Source organism: Sus scrofa, chromosome 17 (genome assembly GCF_054392235.1).
Source record: "Sus scrofa isolate SSC_HxYL_T2T_F1_AM1 chromosome 17, Sscrofa_HxYL_maternal_Yorkshire_Landrace_v2.0, whole genome shotgun sequence".
Lineage (NCBI taxonomy): Eukaryota > Metazoa > Chordata > Mammalia > Artiodactyla > Suidae > Sus > Sus scrofa.
Genome location: NC_139399.1, coordinates 44,895,259 through 44,913,862, shown reverse-complemented (window position 1 = coordinate 44,913,862; position 18,604 = coordinate 44,895,259). Strand labels below are relative to the sequence as shown.

The following is an 18,604-nucleotide window of genomic DNA, read 5'->3' as shown; positions in this document are numbered from 1 at the left end:
CCGTGAGCACAACCATCCTGAGTCCTGGGACTCTTTCTAGAAAGTCACTGAATGTGCAGGTGGCCATGGATCCCTGAAACATAGCCATGGACTTCTAGAAACCGACTCTACAAAAAAATGATCAAGCAGATGGGCAAAGATATCCATAAATGGATGTTACGCCAGTAGTTTTCTTTGGCTATGCCCACAACATACAGAAATTCCTGGGCCAGGGATCAAACCTGAGCATCACAGCAGTGACCCAAGCCACTGAAGTGACAATGTTGGATCCTTAACCTGCCCTGATGAAGTGCCAGGGAACTCCTTCCAGTAGAGTTTTTATAGCACCAAAAAACAGCAATGACCTACATGGCCTTCCATGGAAAGCTAACTAAACACAGGAAAGTCCATCAACATGGAATGGAATAGAATCCTTTGTGACAAAGTGATGATGCTGACTAGTATTTCATAAAGGGTCCTTCCCTAATTACTGTTCCTTGGGTTCCACAGTCAAACATGCTCATGGAAAATTTTTGGAATAAAATCAAAAGTATTTCTTTATTGCAGGAAAAACCCAAGGACAGTGTGAGGGAAGAAGTAAAATGGCTCCGCTCCAGGCTGGTTTGACCAGAGATCCTTTTTCTATTGGAAAATCCCAAGGAGCCATTTTTCTGAGAAATCCTGATACAGGGTTGTAGGCATAGATAGAGAATGATGCTAAACAAAAGGCAAAGTAAGAAAAGCAAGCTCAGAACAGTGCATATAGCACAACCCATTTATATAGATGTGCATTTCTTTTTGCTTTTGCTTTTATGGCCGTACCCTCGGCATATGGAAGTTCCCAGGCTAGGGGCTCAATCAGAGCTGCAGCTGCTGGCCTACACCACAGCCACAGCAATGCGGGATCCAAGCCATGTCCGCACCCTACACCACAACTCACGGCAACGCTGGACCCTTAACCCACGGAGCAAGGCCAGGGATTGAACCCAAATCCTCATGGATACTAGTTGGGTTCATACCCGCTGAGCCACAGCAGGAACTCCTCCATTTATCTTTAAAAACCAGGCCCCCTTCTTTCTACAAGATTCTGAATCTGCAAGAATCAACACGTAATCAAGATCCTATGAGAAACTGGCCACCCCCTTACCTGCACAGGCGGGGGGCCCTGGGGCATGGGCTGGTCCAGGGATGTGAAGGCCGACATGGCAGACATGAGCACGTCGTCGCTTACCAAGATGTTCCCCTGCACCAGGGTCTGGATCAGTGGGGATGGGGGCACCGTAATGTACGTGGAGATCTGAACAATGAGAGAGAACGTGGCTGAGGCTCCGGAAGGAAGATGTGCAAAACATACAAAAGATGCGGGTTCTGGAGTCCCACAGTCCTGGATTCTATTTCCACCTCTGCCACTGCTCCCCGACCCTGAGAAAGTCATTTTATCTCTCTGGACCTCTATTTCCTCACCTATCCAATGAGGAGAACAAGTCACACCTCCCTGTAAGGGATATTCCCTCTGACCCAGCAATTATCCCTCCACGTTTCTATTCTAGACAAACACTCAAACCTGTCCACAGGGAGTCCACACAGCTTGGTTTCTAATAGTGAAAAACTGGAAATGAACTTGATGTCTGTCCATCAATAGGACGATGGATTTAAAAATACAATATAGTCATAGACAGAATACTACAGATACCAAGTAAAAGGTATTACATGGAAAATCAAATTATATAACATGTACATTATATATTATTATTATTATTATTATTACTATTATTATTTTGGCTTTTTAGGGCTGCACGTGACGCATATGGAAGTTCCCAGGCTAGGGGTTGAACTGGAGCTGCAGCTGCCACCTTCACCATAGCCATACCAACTCTAGATCCGAGCCTTGTCTGTGACCTATACCACAGCTCATGGCAATGCCAGATCCTTAACCCACTAAGAGAGGCTAGGGATCGAATCCTCATCCTCATGGATACTAGTCGGGTTCGTTACTACTGAGCCACAACAGGAACTCTATATTTTTAAAAAACACTAAAGCAATACGACTACGTAATTCCTGTGGGGACTTAAGTTAGTAGTGAAAGTATAGTAAATAATATGCTCTCAGCTTAACAACAAGGCTGAAAGGCAGACCTCATAAGATGTCAAATGTGCAGTGACTATTCCTCTGAGTAGATGTAAAGGGTGTTTTGTTGTGTTTATTTGTTGTCTTTCTTGGCTTTCTTTTTTCAGCTGCATCCACGGCATGTGGAAGTTCCTGGGCCAGGTATCAAACCCATGCCACAGCAGTGACTTTATGCTGCAGTGACAACATCGGATCCTTAAGCTGCTGCACCACAAGGAAACTCCCATATTTGTGGCCTTTCTTTACTGGGACAATACTAATAGGACTCTTGAACTCAGAGACCCTGTTCAAACAAGATGTCCTGGCCCTAAGCCAAGGGACATGCCCCATTTCACGGTCAGGAAAGGCAATATAGATCCCGGCTCACACATATTTTTACAATGTCACAGGGTTTGGCTGAGACAAAAAATGGGAAATCATTTCGTGTCCATCTAACTTACTTAGGCAGAATTATAAGTGTTTAGGCATAACCAACCAAATGTGCTCTAAAGTTTTTTCCTTGCCCAGGAATGGAGGACTTTTCCTCTCTTCTACTGAAAAAAAAAGGGGGAGTTCCTGTCATGGCTCAGCAGAAACAAATCTGACTAGTATCCAGGAGTTCAAGGGTTCGATCCCTGGCCTCTCTCAGTGGGTTAAGGATCCAGTATTGCCATGAGCTGTGGTGTAGGTGACATGAGGCTTGGATCCTGCAGTGCTGTTGCTATGGCTGTGGTATAGGCCAGCAGCTGCAGCTCTGATTTGGAACTTCCAAAAGCCTCAAGTGCTGCTCTACAAAGAAAAAGGGCATGGGGTGGGGGCAAAAAAAAGGGGCGGGGAGGAAAGGGAACATTTTCTACTAATAAAACATAATCAAGGAGTGAGAAAAATAACTATGTTCTGTATCTACAAAATAGAAACAGACTCACGGACATGGAGAATAGACTTGTGCTTGCCGAGGGGTGTGCGGGAGGGAAGGATTGAGAGTTTGGGATTATCAGATGCAAACTAGTATATACATAGGATGGATAAACAAGGTCCTATTATATAGCACAAGGAACTATATTCAGTATCCTGTGATAAACCACAATGGAAAAGAATATGAAAAAGAATATATATATATTTATATGCATGTATATATTTAAAACTGAGTCACTTTGTTGTACAGCAGAAATTAACAGAACATTGTAAATCAACTATACTTCAATAAATAAAATTTTTTTAAATGACTATATTTTGTGTTAGACGATATCTGTGGCAACTTGAGAAGCTTCAATGCATCTGAGGGTGAATGCTTTTATTTTTATGGCAGAGATTATGTTTACACAATGGGTGAAGAAAACATTTTAAAGGAATAAGGAGACATGAGGAAGCCAGAGGGAAATCTGACCCCGTGACCTGGTGCCCTGGGACATGCCCAGCCCCCTTTAATTCCTCTGAGCCTCCACCCCAGGAATTATGTTCCTGACTGAGGGCTCTGGAAGATTCTCCAGACACCCCCAGCCTCCAGACACCCCAGGGTCCCTCTCCTGACTTCCAGACTTATATATCTGACCTCATCTTTTTTTGTGGTTGTTGTCTTTTTAAGGTCACACCTGTGGCATATGGAAGTTCCCAGGCTAGAGGTTGAATTGGAGCTGCAGCTGCTGGCCTACACCACAGCCACAGCAACTCGGGATCTGAGCCACATTTTCAACCTACACCACAGCTCCCAGCAACACCAGATCCTTAACCCACTGAGCGGGGCCCGGGATCGAACCCATGTCCTCATGGATATTAGTCGGGTTCGTTACCACTGAACCACAATGGGAATTCCTCTCTCTGCATCTTTATTGCTTCCACTTAAAAGTCCAATGAGCATCTCAAGTTCAACATGAGCAGTTGAACTCCTGACATCCTCCCCAAGCCTTCCCCTAGCTGTTTTCCCCACTTCAGTTGCTGGCAACTCCAATTCTGGTCACCCTTGACTCCTAGTAACCTCACACCCTACATCCAATCCATCTGCAAGCTCTGTCAGCTCCACTTTCGAAATATTTCAAAAATCTCATCCCTTCTCTCTACTCCCATTGCCACTATCTTGGTCAGGTCAAGTCACCATCACCCATTGCCTGGATGGGTACAGGAGCCCCCAGTAGGTCTCCTGAATTTCTCTCTTGATTCCCATGAAAATCTATTCTCTACAGCAGCTAGAGTTGACCTAGTTAGAGTATAAATTAGACCACATTCCTCTTCTGCTCAAAACCCTCCAATGGTTCCCATCTCACACAGAATGAAAGTGTGATTTTGCCAAGATCCCCACAGTGCCTCCTGATCTTGTTACCTCTCACCCTCCTCCTCACTCATTCAGCTCCAGCCACTCTCCCTGCCTTGCTATTCCTGGAATAAACTCAGCACATTCCTGCCTCAGGGCCTTTGCACTTGCTGACCCTGTCCCCTGGAATACTCCTCCCCAAAGAAGCTGCATGACTCATTCCCTCACCTCCCTAGGTCTCTGCCTAAATGTCACCTCTTCCCAAAGCTCTTCCCAGAGCACTGTACACAAAAGGGCAAAACCTCCCCTCCCTGTCTTGGCATCTCCTGTCTCTGCACTTATCTTGAAAAAAGCACATCTTACACTTTGTTTGGGTGCTATCTAGCTCACTCACCACCATGAGGGCAGTGACGTGGTCTGCATATCCACTGCTGTACCCCCAGAGCCCACACAGTGCCTGACGCACAGTAGGCACTCAAAAAAAACTTGACTAGATGAATGAATCAATGAATACCTGGCGATTGGCAGGAGGCGGAGCCTGCTGGACTGCTGTGGGTGCTGCTGATGGTGTGTAGATGCTATTGGTGGCCAGTGAGACTGTGGCCAAGGGTGGGGCACTTCCCTGGCACTGTTCCCGCTTGTGGGTCATAAACGCTGGCAGTGAGTTGAACTGCTTCTTACACTTCCCGCAGAGAAAGACATCCTCGTCATCTAGGGGTCACACCGGCAGAGGAGCAGAGGGATGAAATAACAACAACAACAAAACCCCGCAAGAATAAAGGAGGGGGCATCACAGGGAGAAAAGAGAGGCCTGCGGGAGTTCCCGTCGTGGCTCCGTGGAAATGAATCTGACTAGCATCCTTGAGGACGCAGGTTTGAACCCTGGCCTCACTCAGTGGGTTAAGGATCTGGCATTACTATGGCTGTGGTGTAGGCCAGCAGCTACAGCTCCAATTCAACCCCGAGCCTGGGAACCTCCATACGTCACAGGGTGTGGCCCTAAAAAAAAATAAATAAAAGATAAAAGAGAGGCCTGTGGCTGGACCATGAGAATGGCACACTAAGGGCATTCTGTGAGTCAACGTGCCAGTGTCAGGTGTCAACTTTGGGCTTCCTAGGAGCTTTCAATACCATGCTGGCACCTGCGGGGATATCCAACCTGGTTCACCCAGGTATGAAAATATTACAAATCAGGAAACAGTAAAGTGGAAATGCTTCAAAGTTGAGACATTCAGAATCTTTATCCTGCCCGAATTTATTCACCAGTCACCAAATGGGCCGCGTGATTGCATTCCTCTGTGCTTTTGCAACCCCTGTTCTCCCTGCCAAGCTGCCTCTCTCAGAACAACCCATTTTGCAAGGCTCAGCTTGGATTCACCTCCCCCAGGGAGCCCTCCTAAAGCAGTGTCCACGGTTCCTTCCTCTGGGCAAGCCTCTTCTATCACACTTCTCCCATTACCACCAGACTGTGAGTCCCCAAGGGAACAGAATATGTCTTATTTATCATCATAACTACAGTATTTTCTGGGTACATAGGAGGCCTTCAGCGGATGTCTGTAGAATGCATGACAAATTAAATGAATGATTAGCTAGAGTTACACCACCATTATTGAAGGCCTGCCATAGGCCATGCACCATGCCAAGCAGTTGACATGTTGCGGCATAAGTGTCTAACTGTCATTCAACATTTACTTTTCCTCCTCAGACAGTCACACCAATGTTGGAGGGGAAATACGGCTGTCTACTAAAGACCTGAAGATCCAGGCTGGGAGGGAGGGAAGAGGGCTCAGACACTAAAGGACGTCCTGGGGACACAGTAGGCAGTTCCCTCCCACACCCCCCTCATTATCCCCACTTGTTTTTCATGGGAAGCCACTTATCCTTCCTACTGGTGACCCTGAGCAGATACTCACCCAGTGGCTGGATAGCAGGCGGTGCGTTGACACTCTGGCCTGTTGGATCAGGAACTGCTCCTTGGCCATCCAACAATGACTGGACGGCCAGGACAGTCTGATTGTCCATTCCTGAGGAAAGAAAGGCAGCCTTTTTGGAAAGTGAGCTCAGCATCTTTCTCTGTCTTTAGTCTTACAAGCCAGACCCACTACGAGGCCCCTGTGGCAAAAATGGCTGGCTGTGCCCTGATATAATTCTCTCCTATTACAACAGAAACCAAGATTTTTGGCTGGAAACATGGGCCAAGAACAAGGATTACACTTCCCAGCCACTCTTGAAACGGGAGAATATCTAAGTTCTGTTCAATGGGATGTCAGTAAAGGTGTTCTATGGCAACTTCTGGGAAGTTTTCCTAAAAGCCGCCTGGGGAGGTCCTGCTGTGGCACAACGGGATTGGCAGCATCTCTGGAGCTCTGGGACGCAGGTCCAATCCCCAGCCTGACACAGTGGGATAAGGATACGGCATTGCTGCAACGGTGGCTCAGATCGGATCCCTGGCCCAGGAATTCCACATGCCACAAGGAGGCCAAAAAAGAAATAAATAAATAAAAATAAAAGCTGCCTGGTATGTGACCCCCTTCTTTGTGCTATCCTCCATCCAGCTTCCTAGAACAAGATGATAGTGGGAACTCTAGCCACCACCCCAGATCATGAGGACAAGAGCCAGCCCCCGGGCACTGCAGGGCGAAAAACAGAGAAGATCCTGGCCTTCTGGGGACTTTGGAGCACACGGCCACTGTCACGGCTCTGGACTGCCTTTCTCTGGACTCTCACATGAGGGAAATAAACATCTAGCCTGTTTAAGCCACTATGAGGTTGGGCTTCTCGTCTACTTTTTTTTTTTTTTTTTTTTTTTTTTTTTAGGTATGCACTGGAGGCATATGAAAATTCCCAGACTAGGGGTTCCCGGAGCTACAGCTGCCAGCCTACACCACAGCCACAGCAATGCCAGATCCAAGCCATGTCTGCGACCTACACCACAGCTCACTGGACCCTTAACCCACTGAGCGAGGCCAGGGATTGAACCCACGTCCTCATGGATGCTAGTTAGGTTCACTACGGCTGAGCCACAATGGAAATTCCCAGCTTCTCTCCTACTTACGGATGAATCTAATCCGAAACAGCCCCTCTGGAAATCATGTTACTGAGTCTTCCCCATCCACACCCCAAAAATCCACAAATCTCTTTGTGTTTAGGCTGCCCTTGTTTCCCTGTGTGTGCTTATTTTTTCAGTTTCTCAATAAATAGCGTGATCCGAATGTATGGTCGGAGAGGCTGCTGAGGAACTGACCGCATCCATGTCTTCCTATCAGTTGTCACGGTGCAGGTTCTTAGTAGCACACTGTCCTGCATGTCACCAGCTGGAAGACAGGCCTCTTCACATCTGTGGCCACCGAGGCACACTGCCTCCCTCCCAAATAACCCCTTCTCTCCGTTCCCACAGCCAACCTCTCAGCTCTTACCCGAACACCTGCCCCAGCGTCTAGCTGAAATGCAGTTAAAACCACGAGCTCCTGCGGCCAAACTGAATCCATACTTTCCCCTGCCACAACACAGGCTGTGTGCCTCCTGAGACCAGCCCTTCTCCCCCACTTCTCCTGCTCCTTCAGAAGCCACTCTCCACTAACCAGCTAGCTCCTCTCACACTGTGCCCACAACTTCTCCTTTCCATCGGCGGCTACAGGTGCTCAGGTCTCTGTAGAACAGCCTCCCTCAAATCCACGTTCTCATCTGTCCTCCCTTCAACATCAAGCATCCAATGAGAGTTGTCCACACCCTCCATCTCCTCTGCCCACCTCGCAATATTCCTCCACCCACTTCAGGGAACCTTAAGCCCCAACATTCCACCAGAATCACCAAACCACCCAGCAGCATTGTTCTTTCTTTTTTTTCATGTATATCGTTATTCTTTTTTGGGGAGGTGGTTTTTTTAGGGCCACACCCAAGGCACATGGAGGTTCCCAGGCTAGGGGTCTAATCGGAGCTGTTGCTGCCACCCTACGCCAGAGCCACAACAACACCAGATCCGAGCCATGTCTGAGACCTACACCACAGCTCATGGCAACACCGGATCCTTAACCCACTGAGTGAGGCCAGGGATCAAACCTGCAACCTCATGGTTCCCAGTCGGCTTCGTTTCCACTGCGCCATGATGAGAACTCCTCATTATTCTTTTTCTAAAAAATTATAGTTGCTTTACAATGTTATGCCGATGTCTGTATACAGCCTAGTAACTCATACACACATTCTATATTATCTTCCATCATGGTCTAGCCCTATACAGTAGGACCTCATTGCTTATCTATTCTAAGCATCATTCTTTCTCTTTTTAATTTTTATTTTTTTCTTTTTAGAGCCGTACCTGTAGTATATGGAAGTTCCCAGGCTAGGGCTGAACCAGAGCTGCAGCTGCAGGCCTACACCGCAGCCAGGGCAACTCGGAATATGAGCCACATCTGTGACCTACGCCGAAGCTCACAGCAACGCAAGATCCTTAACCCACTGAGCAGGCCACAGACTGGAACTGCATTCTCATGGATACTAGTTGGGTTTGTTTTTTCTGGGTTTTTTTGGAGTTGTTTTTTTTTTTTTTTTGGCTTTTTAGGGCCGAACCTACAGCATATATAATCGGAGCTACAGCTGCCAGCCTACACCACAACCACAGCAATGAGAGAGCCAAGCCACATTTGCAACCTACATCACAGCTCATGGCAACACAGGATCACTGACCCACTGAGTAAGGCCAGGGATGGAACTTGCATCCTCATGGATACTAGTTGGATTCGTTTCCTCTGAGTCATGACAGGAACTCCACTAGTTGGGTTCTTAACCTGCCGAGCCACAACGGGAACCCCAGCATCATTCTTTCTTGAAACACTCCTTTCTCAGGCTCCACGGCACCATTCTTCCTGGGTCCTCTCCCACCTTTCTGCTCCTTGCTTCTCAGCCTCCTTTACTCCCTTCTCTCTCTCACCCATTCCCTAAATGTTTGTATTTTGAAGGGTTCCTTCTGTCTGGCCCTCTCTCCTCTCTCTTATACCCTTCCTGGGAATCTTCGGTCACCCCTATCTAATTCTCCATAATATGTGGAGTTTCAAACCTGGGAGTTCATGCTCCCCTGAACAAGCTTCAGTAAACCTTCTATCACATTACGCAAAATTTTGTGTTGCATTTAGGTGCAAATCTGTACATGAACATTCAGAACAGTTTTATTCGTAATAGTGAAAAACTAGAAACAACTCAGATATCCTTCAGTGGGTGAAGATTTGAACAAACTGGGTTCATCCAAATAAAAAGGAGCAAGCTGTTGATGTAAGCAATCATTGGATAAATCTCCAGGGAATTACAGTCACTGAAAAAAGTTAATCTCAAAAGTTATATACTATATGATTTCAATTACATGACATTCTTTTTTATTTTTTTAATTTTTTTTTTTTTGCTTTTTTTAGGGCTGCCTCTGTGGCATACGAAAGTTCCCTGGCTACAGGTCAAATTGGAGTTGCAGCTGCAGGCCTACACCACAGCCACAGCAACACCAGATCCGAGCTGCATCTGTGAAGTTCACCACAGCTCATGGCAATGCCGGATCCTAATTCACTGAGCAAGGCCAGGGATCAAACATGCATCCTCAGGGATATTAGTCAGGCTTGTTACTGCTGAGCCACAATGGGAACTTCCTTACATGACATTCTTTTTTTCCCCTTTTTATATGCAGCCTATGGAAGTTCCCAGGGCAGGGGTCAAATTGGAGCTGCAGCTGCAGCAACACTGGATCCTTAACCCACTGAGTGAGGCCAGGGATCAAACCCGTATCCTCACAGAGACAACGTCAGCTCCTTAACCCGTTGAGCCAAAATGGGGACTCCTATATAACATTCTTAAAATAATATTTTTGAAACAGAGAACAGACTAGTGCGGTTGCCAGACATCAGGAATAGGGAGCAGGGGAAGGAGGTGGTTGAGGCTATAAAAGGGCAACATCTTATAGTGATAGAACTGTTACATATGCAGACTGGGGAGTTCCTGTCGTGGCACAGTGGTTAACGAATCCGACCGGGAGCCATGAGGTTGCGGGTTCGGTCCCTGCCCTTGCTCAGTGGGTTAAGAATCCGGCGTTGCCGTGAGCTGTGGTGTAGGTTGCAGACTCGGCTCGGATCCCGAGTTGCTGTGGCTCTGGCATAGGCTGGCAGCTACAGCTCCGATTAGACCCCTAGCCTAGGAACCTCCATATGCCACGGAGCGGCCCAAGAAATGGCAGAAAAAAAAAAAAAAAAAAACATATGCAGACTGGTTGCAATATTATAGGATAGTTTTACAAGATGTTACATTGGGAGAAACTTGGTAAAGGGTAAATGGAATCTCTCTATATTATTTCTTGCAACTGCATGTAAATCTACAGAGAAAAAGTATTTCAAAATAAAAAGTTTAATTTAAAAAATACTGCCAGTCAAAACTACAGACATAATAGAAAAAGACCTGCGGTTGCTGGGGGTGGGGAGAGGGATGAAAAGGCAGAGCACAGAGGATTTCTAGGGCAGTGAAGATACTCTATATGATCATATTATAATAATGGATGTATGTCCTTATACAATTGTCCAATAGAACGTTTAACATCAGGGAGTTCCCCTTGTGGCTCAGCAGGTTACAAACCCAACTAGTGTCCATGAGGATGTGGATTCGATTCCTGGCCTCAATCAGTGGGTTAAGGTTAAGGACCTAGCATTGCCGTGAGCTATGGTGTAGGTCCACAGACAAGGCTCAGATCTGGTGTTGCCGTGGCTGTGGTGTAGGCCGGTAGCTACCGCTCTGATTCGACCCCTAGCCTGAGAACTTCCATATTCCACAGGTGCAGCCCTGAAAAGCAAACAAACAAACAAAAAGCAAAGAATATACAACACCAAGAGTGACACTTAAATTATGGACTTTGGGTGATTACGATGTGTCAATGCAGGTTCAACCTTGGTAATAAATGTACTACTCTGATGAGTTGTGTTGATTAACGAGGAGGTTATGAATATATTAGGAAGTCTCTGTACCTTCCACAACTTTGTAAACCTAAAACTGCTCTAAAAAAATTGTCTGAAAAAAATGCTGCCTACCAAAAATTCAGCCTAAATGTGTCATTCCCCATCCCTAAGTTTGTTCCTCTCCTAGTAGTCCTCATCAATAAGAACAAGGCACCACTGTCCACCCAGCCAAAGCCCCTAGGGCGCCCCTTGACTTTTCCCCTAACTGATCTCCCCTTCCCACCCCGATTTCTAGTCCTTTAGCAAGCCTCGCCTATTCTGCCTCCCAGATATCTCTGATTCACTTTCTCTCCATCCTCACAGCTGTCCCCAGGGCCCAGGCCACCATCAGTTCTCAGCAGGACAAAGGAAGCAGTCTCACCTCCCCACCAAGACACTCTGGCCCCTCCCATCTGTTCTCAGAGCAGCCAGGGTGAACTTTATAAAACATACATTAGCTGGTGTTGCTTCCCTGCTGAAAATCCTTTTGGAAGTTCCACATTGATTCCAAGATGAAGTTCAGAAGCCTCATCTCTAGCTGTCCACATGAACTTCTGTGACTCCTAGACCTCTCTCCCCCCAGGGCTTTGTAAACACAGTTGCCACCGCCTGGGTCACCTCTGGATCCCCACAGCTCTGCTGCCCTTTTCCTAGTCCCAGGAACTGATCTTTTTTTCCTTTAACTTCTTCATCACTCAATAAATATGGTTTGGGGGTGTTTTTTGGCTTTTTATGGCAGCACCCTCAGCATATGGAAGGTCCCAGGCTAGGGATTCGAATCAGAACTGCAGCTGCCAGCCTACGCCACAGCCACAGCAATGCAGGATCCAAGCTGTGTCTGTGATCTACGCCCCAGCTCATGGCCACGCCAGATCCTTAACCCATGGAGTGAGGCCAGGGATCAAACCCACATCCTCATGGATACTAGTCAGGTTCTTAACCCGCTGAGTCACAATAGGAACTCCCATGAACATTTCCTTGCGGTGAGAATTCAAACACTGAGGAAGTCCAGGAACCTAAAGAGAAAGTAGGCCACACCCCATCCTATTGGCCTCCCAGAGGGAGCCACTAATGACCCTGGCCCTCCATATCCATCACCCATCTCAGCACTGAACCCCAGCTGAGATCATCTTCTTTTACTGTTTATCTTTTTATTAACTTGGTAACTTTTTTTTTTTTCCTTTTTTGTCCCCCTCCCTCCACCCCTTGCACATGGAGCTCCCAGGCCAGGGATCTTATCCAAGCCACAGCTGGATCCTTAAGCCACTGTGCTATGCCCGGCCAGGGATCGAACCTGTGTCCCAGTGCTCCCAAAACACTGCTAATCCCATTGCTCCACAGCGGAAACTCCTATAATTTGGTAAACTCTAATTCTATAATTTCTCTCTGTGCCTCACCTCCCTGAAGCTCAAGCTTTCCAGATGGGGGCAGGAATACACATTTCATGCTGAGAACTCTGATCCTCCAAGTAGAGACAAGACTGAGACCTGGCCAGTGCAGGACTCAAAGCCTCAGCCACATACCACCAGTCTAGCCTATTTTCGGTACCTGCACTACCTCTGTGTATACATATCTCATGCCTCCAAAAACATTCTTGAGTCTGTGGCCCCCCAGCATCAAGCTGGCCATGGCCCTGGATCCGAAGAGGCTTCCTCTCCAACTCCCAGAAGGCACACAAGGACACTCTCAGTGTCTTCCTGTCTCCAAAGCTCACAATTCCCAGAGCAACCACAATGTTGGCATCCATCCTTTCTTGCTCTGAGTTTATAAAACTCTGCACGCCGAAATGGTCCACAAAGTAGGTACCCAGAGTTTGCTGGTTTCTGTCGGTGAGCACCGAGGCCAACCTTGCACAAAGGTGGCGCTGATCCTTTCCTTCTGAATTGGACACTATGTCTGAGCCCAAACCACACAGTTGGCGCTCAATACAAGTTCTTCACGGCCAGGACACCTGGCCCGGCCCCTCCAACCCCGCACCGCTTCTGTACCACCGTCCCTCTGGGGGCAGCCATTCCCAGGCCTCCCTTCAGCAGCGCAGCCTCCCCCGGTTCCAGACCCGGCGGGGCTTCTTCCTCCCCGCAGCTGCTCCCTCCAGGAAGCCTTCTCTACCCCCACCCCGGCAACAGCCCGAGGCCCGGGAGGCTGCCGCTGTTCCGGCCCGAGACCGCCTTCCCCCCCGCGCTGCGCCAGCCTTCTCCGGCTGTTCCGGTCCCAGTGCTTCCCCCCCACCCCAGGGCCTTCTCTCCCCCGCTGTTACTGTCCCGTTGCCCCTCCCCGTCGGGCTTCAGCTCCCGCGGCTGTTCCGATCCTGAGGCGCCCCCCCCATCACCGCTGCGCCTCAACTCGGCTGCTGTTCCGGCCCCGCTGGCCCCTACCCCCGCCGGCCCTCGGCTCCCGCGGCTGTTCCCATTCGTGCCCCTCCCGCCCCGCTGCTCTTCCGGCCCTGGCGCCCTCCGCCCCGCGGCCGCCACGCGCCCTGGGCCCGGCGCTGCGAGGGCGCGGCGGGAGGGGGCGCAATTCGGAACAGCCGCCTCCCCCGGCCTCGCCGCGGCTCACCCTCCAGGGCCTCGAAGATCGTCTGCGCCATCTTGGAGCTGCCGCTGCCACCAGAGCCCGAAGCCCGGCTGCGCGAGCATTGTGGGAGCCGAGGCGGCGGCGGCGAGAACGGGGCCGCCAGGGGGCGCCCGGGAGCCGCCGCTGAAACTCGGGCACCCCAATTGGGAAAGCCAGTAATGGCCTCACAGGACCCCCACCATCCTGGGGCTACCCCAGTCCCGCCTAAATGACCCAGCCACCGGCGCCCATTGACCCCATCCCTGCCTCACTTGAACCCCCGACTCTGCACATCGACCCCATCCCTGCTGTACACAGGGACCTCCCAGTTTTCTGGACCTCCAGCCCCACAACACCGGACGTGACCCTCAACTCTGTGATACAGACCTCCGTCCTGCTGCGTGAGACCCTCCCCAACTCTGCGACACGGACCGAATATTTGCACCGCACACAGAACCCTCGCCTGTGCAAACCAACCCCATTCCCATCTTACGCATCTCACCAACGCCCCCATCTCCACTTTAATACAGGACTCCTGCTCCAGCTGTGTAACACGGATTCCCATCCCTTATCATAGGCTTCTCATTCCCTCCTCCCTCAGTGACCATCTCTAACTATTGGAAGCCACCAACTTCTCCTCACATGACCCCCATCTCTGCCTGGTCTTAATCCCCTGTCACTTCAAGAGATTTCCGTTACAGAAACCTCCATTTCCGCCTTTTGGGAACCTTCATTCCCTCTATACACGGACTTTCTCCCCTGCTTCTTGGAAACCCTATTTCTGTTACATAAACTCCCAATGCCCACCTCAGCACCACTCTGGCCAGCCTCAGAGAAAGCCCATCCAGGTCTCCCAAAAATCCTCCTGCCCCTCATTTGGATCCCCCATCATCTTTTTTTATGCTTCATCAGCTCCTCATTGAGGACCTACTAAGTCCTATAGTAACTCCAGGAGTACAGTGGTCCTTTTCCATGGAGTTAGGAGTGGGGGGAAGCAAATAGACATTACGTTTTGAAAATTAGGTCAGGACAAGTTGTGATGTAGTTTCAAAGTATGTACACTTGGGCCACAAAGAAGTGTTGAGGTGTGCATGGGGGTAGCTGTGCCAGCAATGACAATCTCTCCCATGGGCATGGCCATATCCTCCTACAACTGGACTACCATGGATTTGACTCTAAACATCTCATTCTTTTTTCTTAAATACATGTTTTAGCCTCATTCAAAGCAATAATCAAAAAACCACATCTTCAGTTTCTAAATAGATAACTCCTAAAATTAAAAAAAAAAAAGTTAAAACTCCACTGTCATTGTAGAACACTGCAAGCTCCTGTTCCTGATAAATTGCCTCGAAGATCCTCTGACTAAAGGCCCATTTCTACTGTGAACTCCACGTCCTGTTCTGAACACCACTCCCCACCCCAAACAGCACCCCTCCCCTTCCTAGTCCCCCTTGCGCAGCTAGCTATATGCAAATGCCCCCACAGAGAACCCACCCATCTCCCAGACTCTGTGCCCTGCCTCCTTTTCTGGAAACCCTTGAGACCCAGAATCCACCTCAAGCCCCAAACCCTGCTTCCCATTGACTCTCTGGGAAGGGATACTGGACACCAACATTTTAACATTCCCATTGATCCAGTGGCCCCAGATTTTCATCATCTATCCTCTGCGAGTTTCTCAACATAACTGTTCTTCCTTTTTTTTTGCCACAGTATGTGTGAGATCTCAGTTCCCAGACCAGGGATTGAGCCCATGCCTCAGGAGTGAAAGTGCCATATCCTAACCAATGGACCACCAGGGAACTCCCATTATAACTGTTCTTTGTATTTTAAATTATTCAAGCAATGTATTAATACATTCACATTCATTTAACTAACTTAAAAATATGTTATTGAGGATCTATTGTAGGCTAGGCACTGTTCTAGATGCTGGGGATGCAGCCATGACTGAAAAGACAAAAGTCTTTACTTTCATAGAGTCATAGTCCAGCAGGGGAGATGGGCTGTAAACAAGAAAAAAAAAAAAAGAGAGAGAGACATGTTCTGTGACTTTAAATATTTTTTTTCTGGGAGGAGGGAAAGCTACTTTAGGCAGGTGGCCTCTCTGAGGAGATGGACCTGAGAAATGAGATGGTGTCAAGTGGAGAAAAGGGAACAAAAAGGGCAGAGCTTATTAGCATTATCCTCTTGGGCAAGTGCAATGGTCCTCAAGCCAAAAGGAAAGGAAGCCTAGGATTGTAAAAGGGCAAAGGGCAACTGAGGATAATAAGAGGTGTATGGGTACAGGAGGATGGGGTTGGAGTGATGGACAGGGGTGTTGTGAGGCTGCGGGTTTTATTCTGAGGGTAATGGATGAAGAGATTCCATCAGTACAGACCTTGGAAGCTTTCCATGTACAGATGGTCCCTGACCTGCAACAGTCCAATTTATGATTTGTTTTCTTTTCTTTTTAGGCCACAACCACAGCATATGGAGATTCTCAGGCTAGGGGTCAAATTGGAGCTGCAGCTGCCAGCCTATGCCACAGCCACAGCAACACCAGATCCAAGCCTCATCTATGACCTACACTGCATCTTGGGCCAATGCTGGATCCTTAACCTGAGGAATGAGGCCAGGGATCGAATTTGCATCCTCATGGATACTAGTTAGGCTCTTAATGCACTGAGCCACAATGGCAACTTCACAACTTGTGATTTTTCAAATTTACAATGGTGTGAATGTGATATGAATTCAGTAGAAACACTTCGAGTTTTGATATTTTCCCAGGCTATTAACTTGTGGTGATGCTGGCAGCGAGCACAGCTGCCAGTCAACTGCAATCACAAGGGTGAACGACGAAAAAATGCACTCGCAATCCTCCTGTAGCCAGTCAACCATTGTGCGTTTCACTTTCAGCACGGTATTCAAAAGATTGCATGAGACATCCAACACTTTATTATGAAATAGTCATTGTGTTAGGTGATTCTGGCCAACTGTAGAGGATATAAGTATTCTGAGCACATTTAAGGTAGGGTACGCTTAGCTGTGCTGTCCATTAGGTTAGGTGTATTAAATGTATCTTTGACCTAATGATATTTTCAACCTTCATTGGTTTAGCCAGACAGAACCCCATCACAAGTCAAGGAAGAGCTGTATTTCAGTACATCCAGGTGCGTATACACATGTTGATTTTTATCTGCTCTTCAGACCTTCACACATGCTGTTCTCTCTTATTAAAATTCTCCCCTATCCCTATCATCTGATACTCTTTGACCACTGAAAGACCCCTTTTCTCTACTGCTTCAATAGGGAGTCCTCTGAGTAGGAGAAGTGCTTCATCCATTCTGGTTGGATGGAGACAAACATCAGAGTTTGGCACAGAGGCAACCTGGAAAATGCTTATTGATGGACTACTCGATTGATGAGACAACTGAATGAGCTTTCAGAAAGCTACCTCCAGCTGGCTCCCCAGTCAAGCTGCCCTCTGCTTCCAGCTTGCCACTCACCTCCATCCCTTCGTCCACCCAAATCTATCAGCCCTATGTCACATTCCTTTAGAGTCAGAAGGTTGGCACTGAAACAAATCCAATCACAGCTTAGAGACTCCTAGAGCAAGTAATGTAGTAATTCCAGGGATGGAGCCAAGTAGGGAGGAGGGAAAGTCTGGGGAAACATCCAGTGTCCCTTTCCACAGTGAGTGCATCAGCCACCCCAGAAAAGTTACCTTCTCCATGGGGAGGGGAGAAATCATAAGCAGCTTAAACCAAACTCCCAGGCTTAAGGGGAAGAAACTAAGGACAAAAAAAAAAAAAAAAAAAAAAAAAAAAAAAAAAAAAGCAATGCTGGACCCTGACATCTTGTTAGGTTCATTGGTACAGGTAGGAGGCAACACAGCATGAGGTGTTATGGGATAATTCATGTGTTGATATCCTGATCCCTACATCTCAAACTGCTTTTGGAAATAAGGCCTTTAGAGAGGTAATTGAGGTCTTAAAGGTGGGCCCTAATCCAATATCACGGGTGTCCTTAAAAGAAGAGGAGATTTTAGGAGTTCCCTCATGGCTCAGTGGATTAAGGATCCAGTGTAATCACTGCTGTGGTGCTGGTTCAACCCCTGGCCCAGGAACTCCTGCATGCCACCAGCATGGTCAAAAAAAAAAAAAAAAAAAAAAAAAAAAAAAAAACAGGAGATTTGGATCTACATAGACTACTGAGGGGTGAACATGAGGACACAGTGAGAAGGCAGCTATCTGCAAGCTAAGGAGAGAGCCCTCAAAAGAAACCAAACCTACAGACACTTTGATCTTGAACTTCTAGCCTTCAGGATTGTGAGAAAATAAATCTGTTTTATTAAGCCACCATTTTCCTGGTATTTTGTTGCAAAAATTAACAAAAATTAAACAGTTTGCCCTGGCAATCTAATACAGTGGGTTTAGATCAAAGACTGGAGCTAGGGGGCTGGATTCCAATCCCGGATCCATCACTTATTAAGTAAGACAAGTTAACAAGTTATTCTGTTTTTGTCTTAGTTTCCATCAGTTAAATAGGTATAATTATAGTACCCACTTCCTAGGATTGCTTTGAGCATGAAATGGTTAATAAAGCACCTAGAAAATAACTCCTGACATACAGTCAGTATGCTATAGGTGTTCATTATGTAAACTCAATTTCACTGGGGAAAGGTGAAGACATAGGCCCTGCCCTGAGGAATTTAGAGTTATGTACCCTTAAAAAGGTCACCAGTCAATAAGTGTTTCTCTGTGGCAACTCTTTACCAAGTTC

The 18,604-nt window shown here is 47.7% G+C and overlaps 1 protein-coding gene and 1 long non-coding RNA gene across 9 annotated transcripts in view; one reads left to right on the top strand and one right to left on the bottom strand.

The window, feature by feature from the left end:
• LOC146395264 (uncharacterized) overlaps positions 1 to 18,604 on the top strand; it is a 624,884-nt gene that overhangs the window by 241,897 nt on the left and 364,383 nt on the right. The gene's annotated exons all lie outside the window — the stretch shown is intronic.
• The window catches only part of ZNF341 (zinc finger protein 341), a 62,527-nt gene that overhangs the window by 42,190 nt on the left and 1,733 nt on the right, over positions 1 to 18,604 (bottom strand). For 6 of the 8 annotated variants that reach the window (XR_014832194.1, XR_014832191.1, XR_014832192.1 and 3 more), the window contains exons 1-4: positions 13,850 to 13,901; positions 6,248 to 6,358; positions 4,849 to 5,045; positions 1,127 to 1,276 (exon numbers count right to left, since the gene is read on the bottom strand). Coding sequence is in view for 3 of the 8 variants with exons in the window: in XM_021077490.2 (XP_020933149.1) it covers positions 1,127 to 1,276; positions 4,849 to 5,045; positions 6,248 to 6,358; positions 13,850 to 13,880 (489 nt within the window). In the remaining 5 variants the exon portion in view is untranslated. Of the gene's footprint in view, positions 1 to 1,126; positions 1,277 to 4,848; positions 5,046 to 6,247; positions 6,359 to 7,578; positions 7,893 to 13,849; positions 13,902 to 18,604 lie in introns of those variants that run through there. The other 2 variants (XM_085003585.1, XM_085003586.1) reach the window with 2 other exon arrangements.